Source organism: Perna viridis, chromosome 5 (genome assembly GCF_037379345.1).
Source record: "Perna viridis isolate PV_CMFRI_1.1 ecotype Kerala chromosome 5, ASM3737934v1, whole genome shotgun sequence".
NCBI classification, from domain to species: Eukaryota; Metazoa; Mollusca; class Bivalvia; order Mytilida; family Mytilidae; genus Perna; species Perna viridis.
The window spans coordinates 46,851,986-46,866,389 of NC_142449.1; the positions used below are offsets into that span (position 1 = coordinate 46,851,986).

The 14,404-nt window shown below is 31.3% G+C and overlaps 1 protein-coding gene across 1 annotated transcript in view; it reads left to right on the forward strand.

Moving 5' to 3' along the window:
* The window catches only part of LOC148617970 (uncharacterized), a 163,625-nt gene that overhangs the window by 21,017 nt on the left and 128,204 nt on the right, over positions 1-14,404 (forward strand). The window contains exons 20-26 of the mRNA XM_088585159.1: positions 26-104; positions 1,455-1,542; positions 4,091-4,327; positions 5,419-5,463; positions 10,492-10,695; positions 10,899-11,084; positions 13,368-13,397. Coding sequence (XP_088441285.1) covers positions 26-104; positions 1,455-1,542; positions 4,091-4,327; positions 5,419-5,463; positions 10,492-10,695; positions 10,899-11,084; positions 13,368-13,397 — 869 coding nt within the window. The remainder of the gene's footprint in view (positions 1-25; positions 105-1,454; positions 1,543-4,090; positions 4,328-5,418; positions 5,464-10,491; positions 10,696-10,898; positions 11,085-13,367; positions 13,398-14,404) is intronic.

Consider the following 14,404-nt stretch of genomic DNA (forward strand, 5'->3'; position numbering starts at 1 on the left):
TAATTTGATAGTTAAATTTTAAAAGGTCTGTGTTGTTTACAAAAATGACATGTGCATTTATTATAATGACCAGTAATCATCAGCTGTCCAAGCCAGATAAAATGGTAATTTAGAGGCAAGATGTTTACCCAGTACGGTATATAAATGTGATTCCTTTAATTTATCCATAGAGGACAATCTTATCTCTTGGTTGTTAGATAGGAGCGTTTTGTAGATTAGATGATTTTTTGAATTCGCAATTGATATTGAAATAGTTGGTTACATTACTATCAATTGCGGAGGTGTAATGTTGGACGACTCTTACTTTGATAAATGTAAATAATTTATGTGCAGAACGTTTTTACTGTGTTACAAGATATGTTGAGATCCAGACATAACTTTTAAGCTTATGTTGCTCACTGGTGTGTTGGGCAGTGTGCGAGAATGTTGTTTGGTAAATTAGCGTTTATTTCATAATTGGGCCAAAAAAAAATGTCTGTTTCGGGTTTCCCGACCGACCCTAATACATTTGTTTCCCTTTAAATCCAGGTCACAATAACGTATGAATAGGAGACCAATGCATATCACTTAAATCCAAGCATATTATTAATGATGAGCACAATGTAAGCCATGAGTATCGCGACACTGAAATATAATAAATGCTGTCGCCAAGAAAGCAAATCTCTCGTGACAAAAAGTTAAATGCCATTTATGACATTAATTCTTCAATGCACGTTGGAAGCCCTTTACTGATTCGGACAAAATATACGAGGTCATCTGCTAAGCATAAAAAAAAATATATATTTATTTCATCAATATTACTAGATCACATGAGTTATCAAATATTGAATTTAGATCAATAATAAAGACATTAAACAAGGTTGGACTTAAACTTTCTCCCTGTTTTACTGCTTGGACAATTTAAAAGTTATCTGAGAATTTCACCAATTTTAACAGAAGATTGACAAAACCTGTACATATCTTTAAGAATAGAAAATGTCTTTAATCATACACGATTGTTTTGTAAATTGACTGCTTCACTGTTTGTAGTATATTTTTATAAGGATTCTTCTCATTTGTGAAAAGTGTTGTATTTAGATTAAGAATGTGAAAAAAGACTTGAAAATAAAATACTATGTGCTTGAGTAGCGATCCTAGAGTTTGATAATTTGATATTCGATTAAGTAATGTGAAAACCAGTTACTCATTATGATTTATGAACATTCCAATCAACTAGATTTGAAGTTAGTTATCAACATGACAAGAACAAATGTCAGGACGACTATTGAGACAAATGTCAATTGGAGAAATTAATGATGCTGACAAATTATTACATGATTGTTTAATGCAATGTTTCACGTTTAAAAAGTGATTTTAATCGAAGTTGACTTGATTGTAATCACATATTATCATAAACTTGCGGTTGTATATGCTATAAACAAATTTAACAAATGTTAAAAATAGAAAAAAAAATTGTATTTTTATATTTATATATATTTATTGTTCTGAAAATTATTTTCATTATAGATAGTGTCTCATTGAAAGAGAGAGAAAAAAACAAAGGTAATTTCTTTTGTTTTGTGCAGAACCAGGAAACTTTTTATTTCTTTATGGCTTGTTATGTACTGTATTGTGCCAATCTGGAAACTGTCACGATTTCGACCATTCTTCTTAGTTTGACTGTTGATCCATGTAAGCTATTGTCATCTCATTGCGTCCGTTGAATTTAGCCAAATTCTGACTGAAAGGTAAAAGTGTTAAGCATAATGAGATTTATCACTGGTCAAGCTTTCATGTTAATCTGTTAAGTGATTTTGGAGTTATTGCATTTTCATTTACCTCTTTGCTATTTTTTTATGTAATTTATTTTAAATAAATCATAAATCATTTTGGATATTAGTTTCCGCCGACTCTTTTAATCAGTTTGTGTTAAAGGTCAAGATGATCGGATGAAGGAAAACGAAAATTTCTTTCAGTTCAATAGGTGGGTATATCTGTTTTCCATGTCTGGTCTTTGTATCTGGATTGCATTATTTTGATTTCCTCTAGAATTTTGGTTCGCTTGATTACCCTTTCAAGAGTTGTACTTTAAGGTGGTAGAACTAGGGTACGGGACATAACTCCTGAAATCAGTGATATGTTTATATCATATTCAATATCACAGAAGCCTCTCAAGCTTTTGTTTGAAGCAGAATAAAATCAATCCAAGTTAATTAGATGCATACTTAAGATGGATGTAAAATGCATGCAAACGTTCCAATGATTTTTAAGAGTTGTGTCCCTTACCCTAGGTGTACCTCATTAAAAAAGGAAATATGGTGCTTCTGTTAAACTTGTCATAGTGACTACTTGAATTTAGCAATATTCAGTGTTATTTTTGATTTGCCAACTACAGTGTCTGAACTTATCTTTGCAGCTATGATTCTGGTCTGTCATCGGTTGCCAATCAATTTCTGATCAGACTCCGATCTGTCAAATTGATCACTTCTGTTTACATTACATTGCCAATGATCAGTTGAACCGGAGATCACTTCTGTTTACATTACATTGCCAATGATCAGTTGATATGTATTACATATTGGTTTGTTTCTGTTTCCCATTTTTCATATATTAAAAAGTGTTATTTTTTTAGACATAAATTTCAATATTTTCTAAATGAAATTAAAAATGCGGTGTTATTAGTTTAAATTTAAATAAAAAAAATTTTTACGGCTTTATATTAAATTCGTTACAGTGCATTGTCTGAAAATTACATCCAAATTTTTACTTAATAAAACTGATCAGATCAGTCACTGGTCATTTGTCTGTCGGGTATCATTCAATCATCGTCATGGATCTGTCAAATAGTTTCACAGATGTCCTTGTTTTATAGTGGTCTCATACATTTGTGTCTTCGTAACGCAGTAGGTTAAATAAAATTAATTTGCAGATTTTTAATTTTTACTCTAATTTCAAATATTAAAATCAATGCTTTTAAATTTTTAATAATTCATAAAATAAGTCTGTATGACGTATTAGCATCGAAATAAGCAGAATTTAAATTTTTTGATGACCTGAGGCCTAGGAAAATCAACATTTAGTATTTTGAACTACCAAAAGGGAAATTTTGCTCTTTTCAATGGACTCTTTATCACGAAAACCATTATTGCACACCCTATAACTTTGATGCGTTCGATAGTTTGACGATGTCATGAAATTAAAACTGCTAGTTTTTACATCTAGTCACATTCGTTTTTTTCCCATTGTAGGGTATGGAAAATGTCTATAATGGTTTCCAAAAAAATATTTTTTTTTCATTATTAGAATGCTAATTTTAGTGAATTTCAATTTTCAACGAAAATAGAATTGAAACCGTAGATATATGTTTACTTTCATAAGTAGGTAAAACAGTTTATACACAAGAAAATTATCGAACCTAGCTATAGAGATGTGGTATTATTTGATTTTGAGAAATTCGATACGATTTATGGTAACCCATGTAGCAAGATTGTAAACTTCAAGGTCTATTTTTTTTCATTTTAAAGTCGTTTTATAGGCAAACATTATTATTTCTGTTTACATGAATATACATTTTTCTTGACCTTGACCTTAATTATCCACAAAATATATGTTTTGTTTTCATAAGTATATCATGTATATACTCTTAATATTTGTACCACTCGATGAAAATGAAATTTTCTTTGAAGATCAAAAGTTTGGGGTATAAAAATATTTGAAAAATCATATTTTCGCTTTTTGGCATTGTTTTAAAATGTAGGTGTTAACAAATGCTGACATTAAAACAATTCTAATTTCGTTAAGGTTTACATAAATATATGGATAAGAACATTATTACCGAACACTAATCCGATCCATAATCAAGTCATGTCAAGACAATTCAAAATGGCATGGAATGACTTTTCAGTAAGTACAGCGATAGTTAATGAGGCAACTGGTTTACAAAAGATAGAAAATGTTACCGTTTTATTCGTTTTTATGACTTCATACAGCAAAAATAGGCAATATTGTACACTTTCTGTTCCGATTTTTTCCTTATGTTTTATCTTTTCAAGGCATTGCTTTAATTATGGAATAAGGTCACGTTTAATTTTTTTTTCCTTCATTTTGACAGTATCAGAATGTAAAAAGAACAATGTTGGTAAAGATTACGGAGGCACTGCCAGTGTCACAAAAAGTGGACGAAAGTGTCAGGCATGGGTAACTACAGTTCCTCATAAACATCCTTTTAAATATTCTTTGGCCAACCAGAGAAATTACTGCAGAAACCCTGACAAAGCGCATAACGGACCTTGGTGTTATACAACAGACCCTAAAAAAAGATGGGAATATTGTAATGTACCATATTGTGGCAAGTATTACTTGAAAAGAACATTATTGTGGTTAGGCTTATCAAAATTAAAGGAGAAGACTATGTTATTGTGCAAGTCATAAATATCGAAACTAATTTGTTAAATATTCATGAAAATTAAATTTAAAAAAAAAATAATTTCCTTTTCTTAACTAATTAGTCGGTATTATAATAAGGGAATTTGAATTTCCTGCGCCTGTGGTCGCCGCCGTGATCGTTTGAGCTGTGACGTCACAAAGTCGGTTTGTCAAGTAAAAGTAAATGGGTAAATTGATTATGGTGTAAGGAGAAAGCGCAAAATTTGGGACTTTTCTCCTATAGATTCAGGTATGATTTTTCATAAGACCCTAACATTATGCTTAGGTAGTCTTTCCTTTTAAACTCTTGATTTTCTAATTATCTATTTTTTTTAAATTGCCTCATTGTTCATTTTTTGGCCATTTCAGTGTGATAAAATAAGAAAAAAAAACACCTTCCTGATAACTTTTTCTGGCAATGAACGATGCAATTATTTCACTTTCTTTAACTGTAAAGTTGTAAAAAGAAATGCCTTCCTCGCAGTTTGTTTTCGTAAATCAAAATTCTGAGGACCTGAAAATAACTTTGAATATTATTATTACATTTGTATTACTCTACAAAAATTACCGCAGTTGTAGTTTTGTGTTATTGAATGTTTTTAACCAATTTTTTTCTGCGTTTTTTTTAATTGAAGGTTTCTTTATGTATAGTCTTTGAACTGATCAGTATATTGCTTAGCAGACTGTTTGCTGATTAATTGAGAACCAACATACGGTGGCAAACCTGGACGGGTTGTTTTATATAAAATTACTTGTATTACTTGATGATGTATTGGATGAAAACTTGTTATAGTTATTGCTCATGATAGGCGAAAAATGATTTTTTTGCAATTTTTATACACAGGCCATTGTAGGTGGAACACATTATGGTATACCAGTGTCTTCCCGTCCGTCTTTCGTTATATGAATCACAATATTGTTTTGAAAAATACCAATTTTTGATCTTATGAAATTATGCTGAGGAAAATGTTGTATTTTTTTAATGGATCATTTTTATAGGATTTTTTTTTGTAGGAAAAGTAGAAGCGAAGATCCCTAAAAAAGAAGAAAAATATAAAGGTAGGGATTTAAATATGAGGTAGCAAAGAGACTTTGTTTCCTTTTTGATTGATGAAGGATTGTTTTGAGAAAGAATTTGAATGGAAATTGTTTTATATAACCAGTATTTTTAACATATTTAATAAGCAAAATAGTAAAAAGTATCAGATTCAATTCATACCAACTTATTAGGTCCTCTCTCATAATTAAAAACAATACAAACTTTAGTTAAGTTTCTTTAAAAGGGTAATCAAGAAAAAAAAACAACTATTCAAACATTAATAAAAAGAAATTAATCCAAGGATGATTAAAAGACAAGGAAAACAGACACACACAACAAAGAAAATAAAAAGAAAACTTTAATTAAATTAAAGTCGCTTCCCGTTTCCAGATCTGCTTTTTTGAGAAAAAAAAATCAATTGAACTGCATATTATTAATTGGGGAAGCGTAAAGAAATTGAATATCAAATTTCATTTAGATGGAACAGCTTTGATTTTTGGCCGCGGGGTCAACTATTTTATGAATTGCGGTCAATACACAGTTCACAATATCAATTGGGCTGCAGATTCTTAGTCGGGACGACTTAAAAAACCTCATTAGATGTATCAATTTTCATAAAAATCGGACAACTTTGAATTTTTTGCCGAGGTTGTGGCCATTTTGAAATAGCGGCCGATACGTAGCTCAAATTGGCAAATAAGTCGCAGATTATTAATTGGGATGGCTCAAAGAACGTAGATATCGATTTTGATCAAAATCGGACAAATTTGAATTTTCGGCCGCATTGGCGGCCATTTTGAAAAGGGCAGCAGAGACGCACGCGATTATTTTTCGAGATTTTGTTTTTTGATTTTTGAGCTTAAAGTTTATACCATGTTTTGTCAAATTCTGTTCTGCAGTTTTTGAGATATATGAGATTCAAATTTCCGGTGTAAAAAATGAGAAAGTTCAGTCCGGCGGCCAATTTGAAAAATATGGCGGCAACTGGAATTTTTTATTAGGAGTTCTGCATCATTCGAAGAGTAGTTTTATCTCAATCTGAAGAGCCACTTTTGAGGAAAGGAGCGGACATTTGCAAGAATTTTTATGACAGGAACAACATACTGTCCATTGATGTGCATACTATAAATCGTTGCATGGTAAAAAAATCTGGATATCAAATTTAACCGAAATCGAAAAACAAGATTCTTAATCGGGACGACTAAGGTAGTAATATACAGTTATTGAAAATGGTTGTACAGGGTAGCAAATTATTAAAACAACATCATATTGGTCTTTCTTTCACAAATTATCTGTTTATATAAACATGCCTATATGTATATATCAAAATGATGCAAACAAACTACAGATTTTATCAAGATAAAAAAAAATCACAAAACATCTAATTTTTGACAGCTGGCATAGCAACAGGACATTGATATTTCCTCATGAATCATAAAAATTGAAGCATTATTTTTCATGAAAATACTGCTTCCCTTCAAAAACAAGTTTTTTGTGTCATAGCTTAATATTTACCCTGTATTTTTGATGAAAAATGATAATCATTTGCCAAGAAACAAAAACAGGAAAAGGCAAAAAGAAAGCGTACTATATTTTTTAGCCTCCATGTGTTGACGTACATCCGCTCAGGAATATATAATACAAGCCTAATACCTATTACTAATAAAAACTTTTAGATATCTTTAAATGTTGTTTTTCTATAACTGTGTTCAATTTCCAACTTTAAAACAAAATATTTCTGTCCTCCTGCTTTCCGGTGAATTTTAGTTTCAATTTTCATATGGCAGTATTAAGTCAAAATATCTCAAATCTTGCAAAAAAGACAAGTTTTGATATAAAAGATAATTTATTTACCTTTTTAAACATGAATAGTGGTCTGTATTGATAACACAAATGCCTTAACTATTCTATGAATACCAAATTGTTTCAAAATCTTTATTTTTTTTGCCCATATTCACAAAAAGTCAAGGACCCCCCCTTTTTAGCCTTAACACAAGGGAGCCTATTGATAATGTAAAATCTGCTTACTAATACAGCCAATTGCACAAAGTTAAAGTTCTTGTTTACACAAAGATAAAATAGAGACAACATGTTGTATATTTATCATTATTTTAATGAAAAAGACATCTTAGTTGCCAAAAATGCTGATTTTCAGTCAAATATGGTACCCTGGGCATGTATAAATGTACTCGGTAATTTCAAAAGGAGAAATATCTCACGGACACAGACAGATATTTTGCTAGAACAGTAAATAACATACACAGAAAACATCATAGTTTCTACTTACTTCACACACTATTGAAAAAAAATAATTTTTGTATGTCATTAGCACCAATTTTTTTATAAGCTGCATTAGAATTTGAGTGTAAGTACCATTAGTAATGGTCATTTATGAGATACAAAAATGTTTTATTGGTCAGGTTTCACTTTTAATCAATCAAATATCTGTAGTACAGCACTTCTTGAGCAGTTAAAGTAGAATAAATGTGAAAATGCAAAAAAAAAACATTTCAGCTTTTATATGTCATGTGTAACAAGTGCAATTCGACCATTTTCAAGTATACTCCAAGTATTAAAAATCAAAACTGTTTATAATTCAGAAATTAAATCGCCCAATTTATTTCCACTATAGTTGTGTTGAGAAAAAATTTAATAATAACAATTGCAATCCATTGATCATCTTTTAATCTATAAAAACATTGCTAATTTCCAAATTCATCTTTCAAATATACAGGGGAAGATGTTTACAAAATGCTTGAATTTTTAATCGACAAGATATTTGTCCAGTGTGGTGGACGTGCCTTTCAACGAACGGTCGGCATTCCAATGGAAACAAATTGTGCTCCTTTACTTGCTGACCTATTCCTTCACTCTTATGAGGCTGACTTTATAGCTGATTTGATCCGAAAGAAAGAATATTGTTTGGCTAGATCTTTTAATCTCAGTTCCGCTATATAGATGACGTATTATCTTTAAACAATCCTAATTTTGGAGATTTGATACAATTAGAAGCCTATTGTTAGAGTTCTAGTGCGAAACAAAAAGTCTGCGTAGTTTCGGCAAGTTCTGGCATAACGTATGAGTTGTAATATGAGCACTCCATACGCAGGTGCTGAAGGGATGTTGCCACAGATGAAAGGAAAGTTGACAATTCTGAATGAAAAGTCATCACGTTTGTCGTAAAGTTTGGTCAATAGTTTTCCTTTATCATCGATTTCTAAGTGTAGGTCAAGATATGAGGCTGACTTCACAGTGTCTGTAGTATCCTTTATCTCAAATTCTTTCGGGTAGATGCGATGTATCAAATCCCCGAAATTAGGATTGTTTAAAGATAATACGTCATCTATATAGGGGTAACTGAGATTAAAGGATCTAGCCAAACGATATTCTTTCTTTCGGATCAGATCAGCTATTAAGTCAACCTCATAAGAGTGAAGGAATATCAGGTCCTTGTATTTTTGCCCCATAGGCTTCTATAGTATACCTTAAATTTTCATGTTTTTTTTTAAATAGACAAGAAGTTTCAGTTTTTTGACCATGTATTTCCATTAAGGAAATGCCAAAATAATTTTTAGGTTTATTTTAGAAAAAAGGCACGAACTTTGGTACACCAGGACAGGTCAAACTAAAAATAGACTTTTTCTAGTTTCACCTTTATTTTGAGTTCATAAAATAGACCCAATTTCTGAAGTATTATTCTTCATACAAATACTGTTTTTCCTCAAATATAAGTTTTTTGTGTCAAAGCTTAATATTTACCCTGTACTTTTAAATATAATTACTGTTAGATGTAACCCCCAAAAAGAGAGATAATCCAACAAGTGTTTGTTTTACATTTGAGTCCATTTGAAGCGGGAATATTCTATTTCTGAGCTTGCTTACAGTAATTGTTGTTTCTTTTTGGTATAAATATGACATTTTTTTTTCACATAAACCATCATTATAGTTATCTAGCTACCGATATATTGGATCAACATAGCAAGCAAAAAATGCTGAAAAATGTAAATTTGCTTGATTAGTAAATTTAAGGGAATCACACTTACGGTTATGAAAGAAATCAAATAATAAATCGCATTGACACAAGTCAAAAATACTAGGTCATATAATTCACTACGTTTCTCTACTACAATTATAAATCACACTGCTACACTGAGAGTCCGTAAAAATTACCAAAGTTTTTTTTTATCAAAGTTAACATGCCCATGTCTGGAGAGCTAAAATTTATTTAATCCTGTATCGGAAGATGTGTTTGATAAATGATTTTTTTAACATAACACACTTTGATATGAGACTGTGCTTATGTATTATTGCCATTGCCTTGCATTTTCAAAACGCTTTTTCATTTTAGTTTTAGTCTATACTTATTCTTAATAGTTAATTCTTTATATGATATAGATATATGGATATCCATACACACTAAAATAAATATCAATAATTTCAGATAAACTCATTTTATCTATTTTTGGATACGTTGTGCTATCATGTTAGTGCTTTTGAGAGATGTATACATTTCATTTCTTTTGAAATCTTTGAGTTAATTTTTGGTCCTATGTTAACTTTATGACATGATTTATTGCTTTGTGATATTAAGTTACCTTACCGTGGCTTACTAGTAGGTGTCAAGTTAGTCAATCCTGTGAAACGTCGAATCTAATCCCAGGTATCTTGTCTTGTCTGGGAGATCGGTCAATCAGATGGTGATGTCGACCATAAAACTTCTGCAATGATCTTAACATGATTGAGAAGTTTATTTGAAACCATTTGCGCCCTACCGAGATAATCCGTTCACCGATCATAGGCTCGACAGTAACGGATCAACTAAGAAATGCATAATCTGCTTCATATGCTGGAGATATTGGTATATCGAAAGGAGAAGTTAACTATACATTTGAATAAGAATAAGATTTATTCTGCGGCCTCATTTATTATTGCCACCAGATTTCGTTTGTTTTGGGTGAGGGATTAAAACTCTTTAGATCCTTTAGTTTATATAGTTGTTGATAATTCTGTTCAGTGCTAATTGTTGATTTTTTTTTAAATCAAAATAGGAACTGAACTTAAAAATGTTGCATACAAGAAAAGGGCTGGACTAAGTAAAGCATGGTATCCAAAAACACACCCGGCCTCGTATGCTACAGATGGAAATTTGAAGACATACACTTTGACTGTGAAGCAGTTGAATCCATATTTCTGGGTTGATCTTGGAAAAAAATATCTGATAGAAAAAGTTGAAGTCAAACAAATAGTTGATGGTGAGTACAAAACTTTTCTGTCTCTAATAGAAAAAAAAATACACTTTTTGTCTGACCTTATTCTGTCTAAGCGACTTGTTAAATATTTTTAATGATGGAAACAAAGCTCAGTATAGTTCAGATAATAGACTTCTGTTGAATTTTGTTAAATGTAGTTTTACAAAATGCTTTCATTTGTTTAAAATGATTTTACCTTTATGTAGGGAACAGTCCTTTGGCTGTTACTTTCGGCAGCCACAAGGCCAGATTTGAATGTGGAGTTATGCCACCATTAGTACAACATTACAGTGTAACGTGCAAACATCCAAAGAAGGAACAAATCGTTTTCATATCAAAAACAGGATATACTTCTTTGAAATTAGCTGAAGTGAAAACTTACGCGAAAACAGGTGAGAATTACCATAAAAATTTTAAAAAGAAATACAGCAAATGAAATATTGAATTCAATTTTTGTTTTAAATGCTTAGAATTTTTTTCAGTAAATCTTCACTACCTCAATTAGAAAAATGATTCATATGATTTTATAGCATTACTTTGCGTCTGCCTCCCGTCCTTAGTGGATGTAACCGAACATTTTTAGAGTGATTATTTCAAATTTATGATTCGACAAATATAGACATATATCAACTATTAAAGCAGATCTAAGAGCTGCTCGACTCCGCTGTCCACCTGTTCGTGTGTGATGCTAAATGGTACATTTAAGTGTATTCTTCAATTAAAAAATATTTAAACAACATTTTAACTTCGAACTGTTTTATACACATTAGAGATGTGCACTTCTTAATATGAATGAAATATTTGTCATTCATTTTTGAATGTTGACTTTACCAGTTTTTTTCTGTCAGAGACACTTTATGTTGTTGATGTTACCTAAGTTTTGTAATCTATAACTCAGAATGTTCTGAATCGATATAATTCAAACTTTGCTCTATGTCAATATACACATTAAAGATGAGTACTTTTTATCATGAAAAAATTTAATTTCCTATTTCAATCATTTTTAATGTTGTACATAGCCATTTTTTAGCAGTATATGCTACCTTTAGTACTCTACTTGAGGAAATTTTGTACCCACATTTCAATCCTTAAGCTTGCTTATGTTTATATACATCTTGAAGATATTTATATGCTGATATGACATTGATGCAGGCCCACACATGAAATTGTCTTATTTCTAAAAGACTGAAAAGTAGAGAAAAATAAACAAGACAGTCTGTTTTGGCCTGAGAGCTATACAAAAGCTTCATTAGGTCTATATCCTCCTAAAGGTATTTCCCTTGAAAATCATAAAATACGTGCAAAAAAGGTTTACAAAGTTACTCATTTCGTGGAAGTTATTGGACAAAGTCTACCTTTCATAAAAAAACGATTCAGACAGGTCTACACATCATTGTAAATGTTGAAATTTTCGATTAATGAAGTGGTCCATGTGATAAGAATAATCAAGGGAACCAAGGTTGTAGCGGTTATCAAAAGAATGTTATCCACGAACAAAGACCAGACATGGAAAACAGAAATACACAGCAAATAACATAAAGTAACTAAAATAATACATTCAAAGTAAATAAAGCAATGAGCACCTCGGACTCCACTGAAAGCTGGGAGCATGGACCAGGTGCACCGGTAGGGTAAGCGTCCTGTGCTTATCTAAAAACATCCGCCGATTTGCTCATACAAAGTGAAGTCCGACATAGGAAAGGAAAACTGTGAAACGTTGAACAAATCAGTTTGCATGGTGCAGATGGATACACCGTAACGATCTACGAGTTCATGATGACGACCATAAAACTTGTGTAGTGATGACTTCAATCTTGTATCAACATAATCCTGTTCCAGAAGCCTACTTGTTAGAAGTCTAGTGCGATGCAAAAAGTCTACGTAGTTTCGGCAAGTTCTGGCAAAACTATGTGATATGAACACTCCATACACAGGTGCTGAAGGGATGTTGCCACAGATGAAAGGGAATTGGAGAATTCTTAATGAAAAGTCATCACGTTTGTCGTAAAGTTTGGCCAGTAGTTTTCTCTTACAATCGATTTCTTTCTTAGTGGTCAAGATATGAGGCTGACTTCACAGTGTCTGTAGTATTCTTTATCTCAAGATCTTTGAGGTAGATGCGGTGTATCAAATCCCCGAAATTAGGATTGTTTAAAGATAATAAGTCATCTATATAGTGGAAACTGAGATTAAAGGATCTAGCTAAACGATATTCTTTCTTTCGGATCATTCATATAATTTTCCAAAAAGACTCTTTATCATAACTGTTGTCCAAGAAAGGTCAAGCACTATTATAGTTTTTAGTTTACATTTTTATAGAATTGTAGAAAATAGGGATAGAGTAAAATGCTGGTTTTTTGAAATCCTGATTGAATATTGAGAATATTGAAACGATTTCCAGGTGAGCGATTCAGTCCTCCAGGGTTTCTTGTTTAATCTGAGAATTACATTGCGAATATTTTGTTGTTCTGATTCAGCATTGCAATCTAGTTGCTGTAATAGTTGCTGTTTGTCTATAACACGAATGAGCACAAGAAGCCACAGTATTGACCGAAAATATGCATAAATGGTATATGAAAATAAATACTGCCACATTGCTTAGTGAACAAAAACAAAAACGATATGAAGTACTAGAATGACATCGTTTTGATTGAATGTTTTGATTTTTTTATTAGCCAAAAAGAAAAGAAAGAAAAGAAGTACAGGTATGTTGTACATTTACATATATTCCGATTTTCCTTAATTTGGGCAAACATTTTTTATCCACTGTCAGTATTAACTTTTTATCAAAATTTTTCACAAATTTGTATAAAAATAGCAAAAACACATCAGACTGGCCTAGCAACTCCTAATAACGAAAGATAACTGGAAATGAGATGATTACAATCAATATTTTATTTTAAATCTTGCCTCCGGTTTTGGGTGCTTTTTTATGTTTCCCGAAAACACACTTATTTGTAATGATTTGCAGTTACTGATAAGGTGTTTACTCCCAGCTTTAGTGGTACCCTTACCTGATTTTTTTATGTCGGTCAATTGTTACACTTGTGTGTTATTTTTATGTTGAATTTGTGGTGATAAGCCTTTCAGTTTTCTGTCAATTCCCTTTTGTTTTTACACGTGCTTGAAATATATGAAAAATTTCGCTTAGCGCATTTTGAGTATGATCTAATTACATTTACTATTAGACATCTGTTCACCGGTATTTATTCTAACAGTATTACATCAATTGGTTGTTTTCTTTAAGTTATGATGTCTTTATTTGACAGCCTTAATCTCTTCTAGCAAAATTTCTAGGAGTTGTTATCAAGTTATGTAATGGTTATAAACGATTCAAATTCAAAGAGGTAGACCTCGTATAAAAACTTTTACAAATAATTTGAACGTTTGTATTCTAAATTTTACAACATTCTCATGTAAGCATCAACTATGATTGATTTCATTCTGTTTCAAGTCAAAGCTTGATAGGCTCTGGTGAAATTTAATATGATACAAAAATATAACTGATTTCAAGAGTTGTCCCTTACCCGAGGTCTACCCCCTTAAGTAAATTAAAGCCGTGAAAAATTGTGATAAGACTTTGTGGAGAGTAAAGTATATTTTTTGAATTTGGATTGAAAATCAGAATTTATGTAACTCTCGCCAGTGACTACATTTGTATAACCTATTAACGTCTGCAATAATTTCTTACATCACCGCAGGAAAATAATCC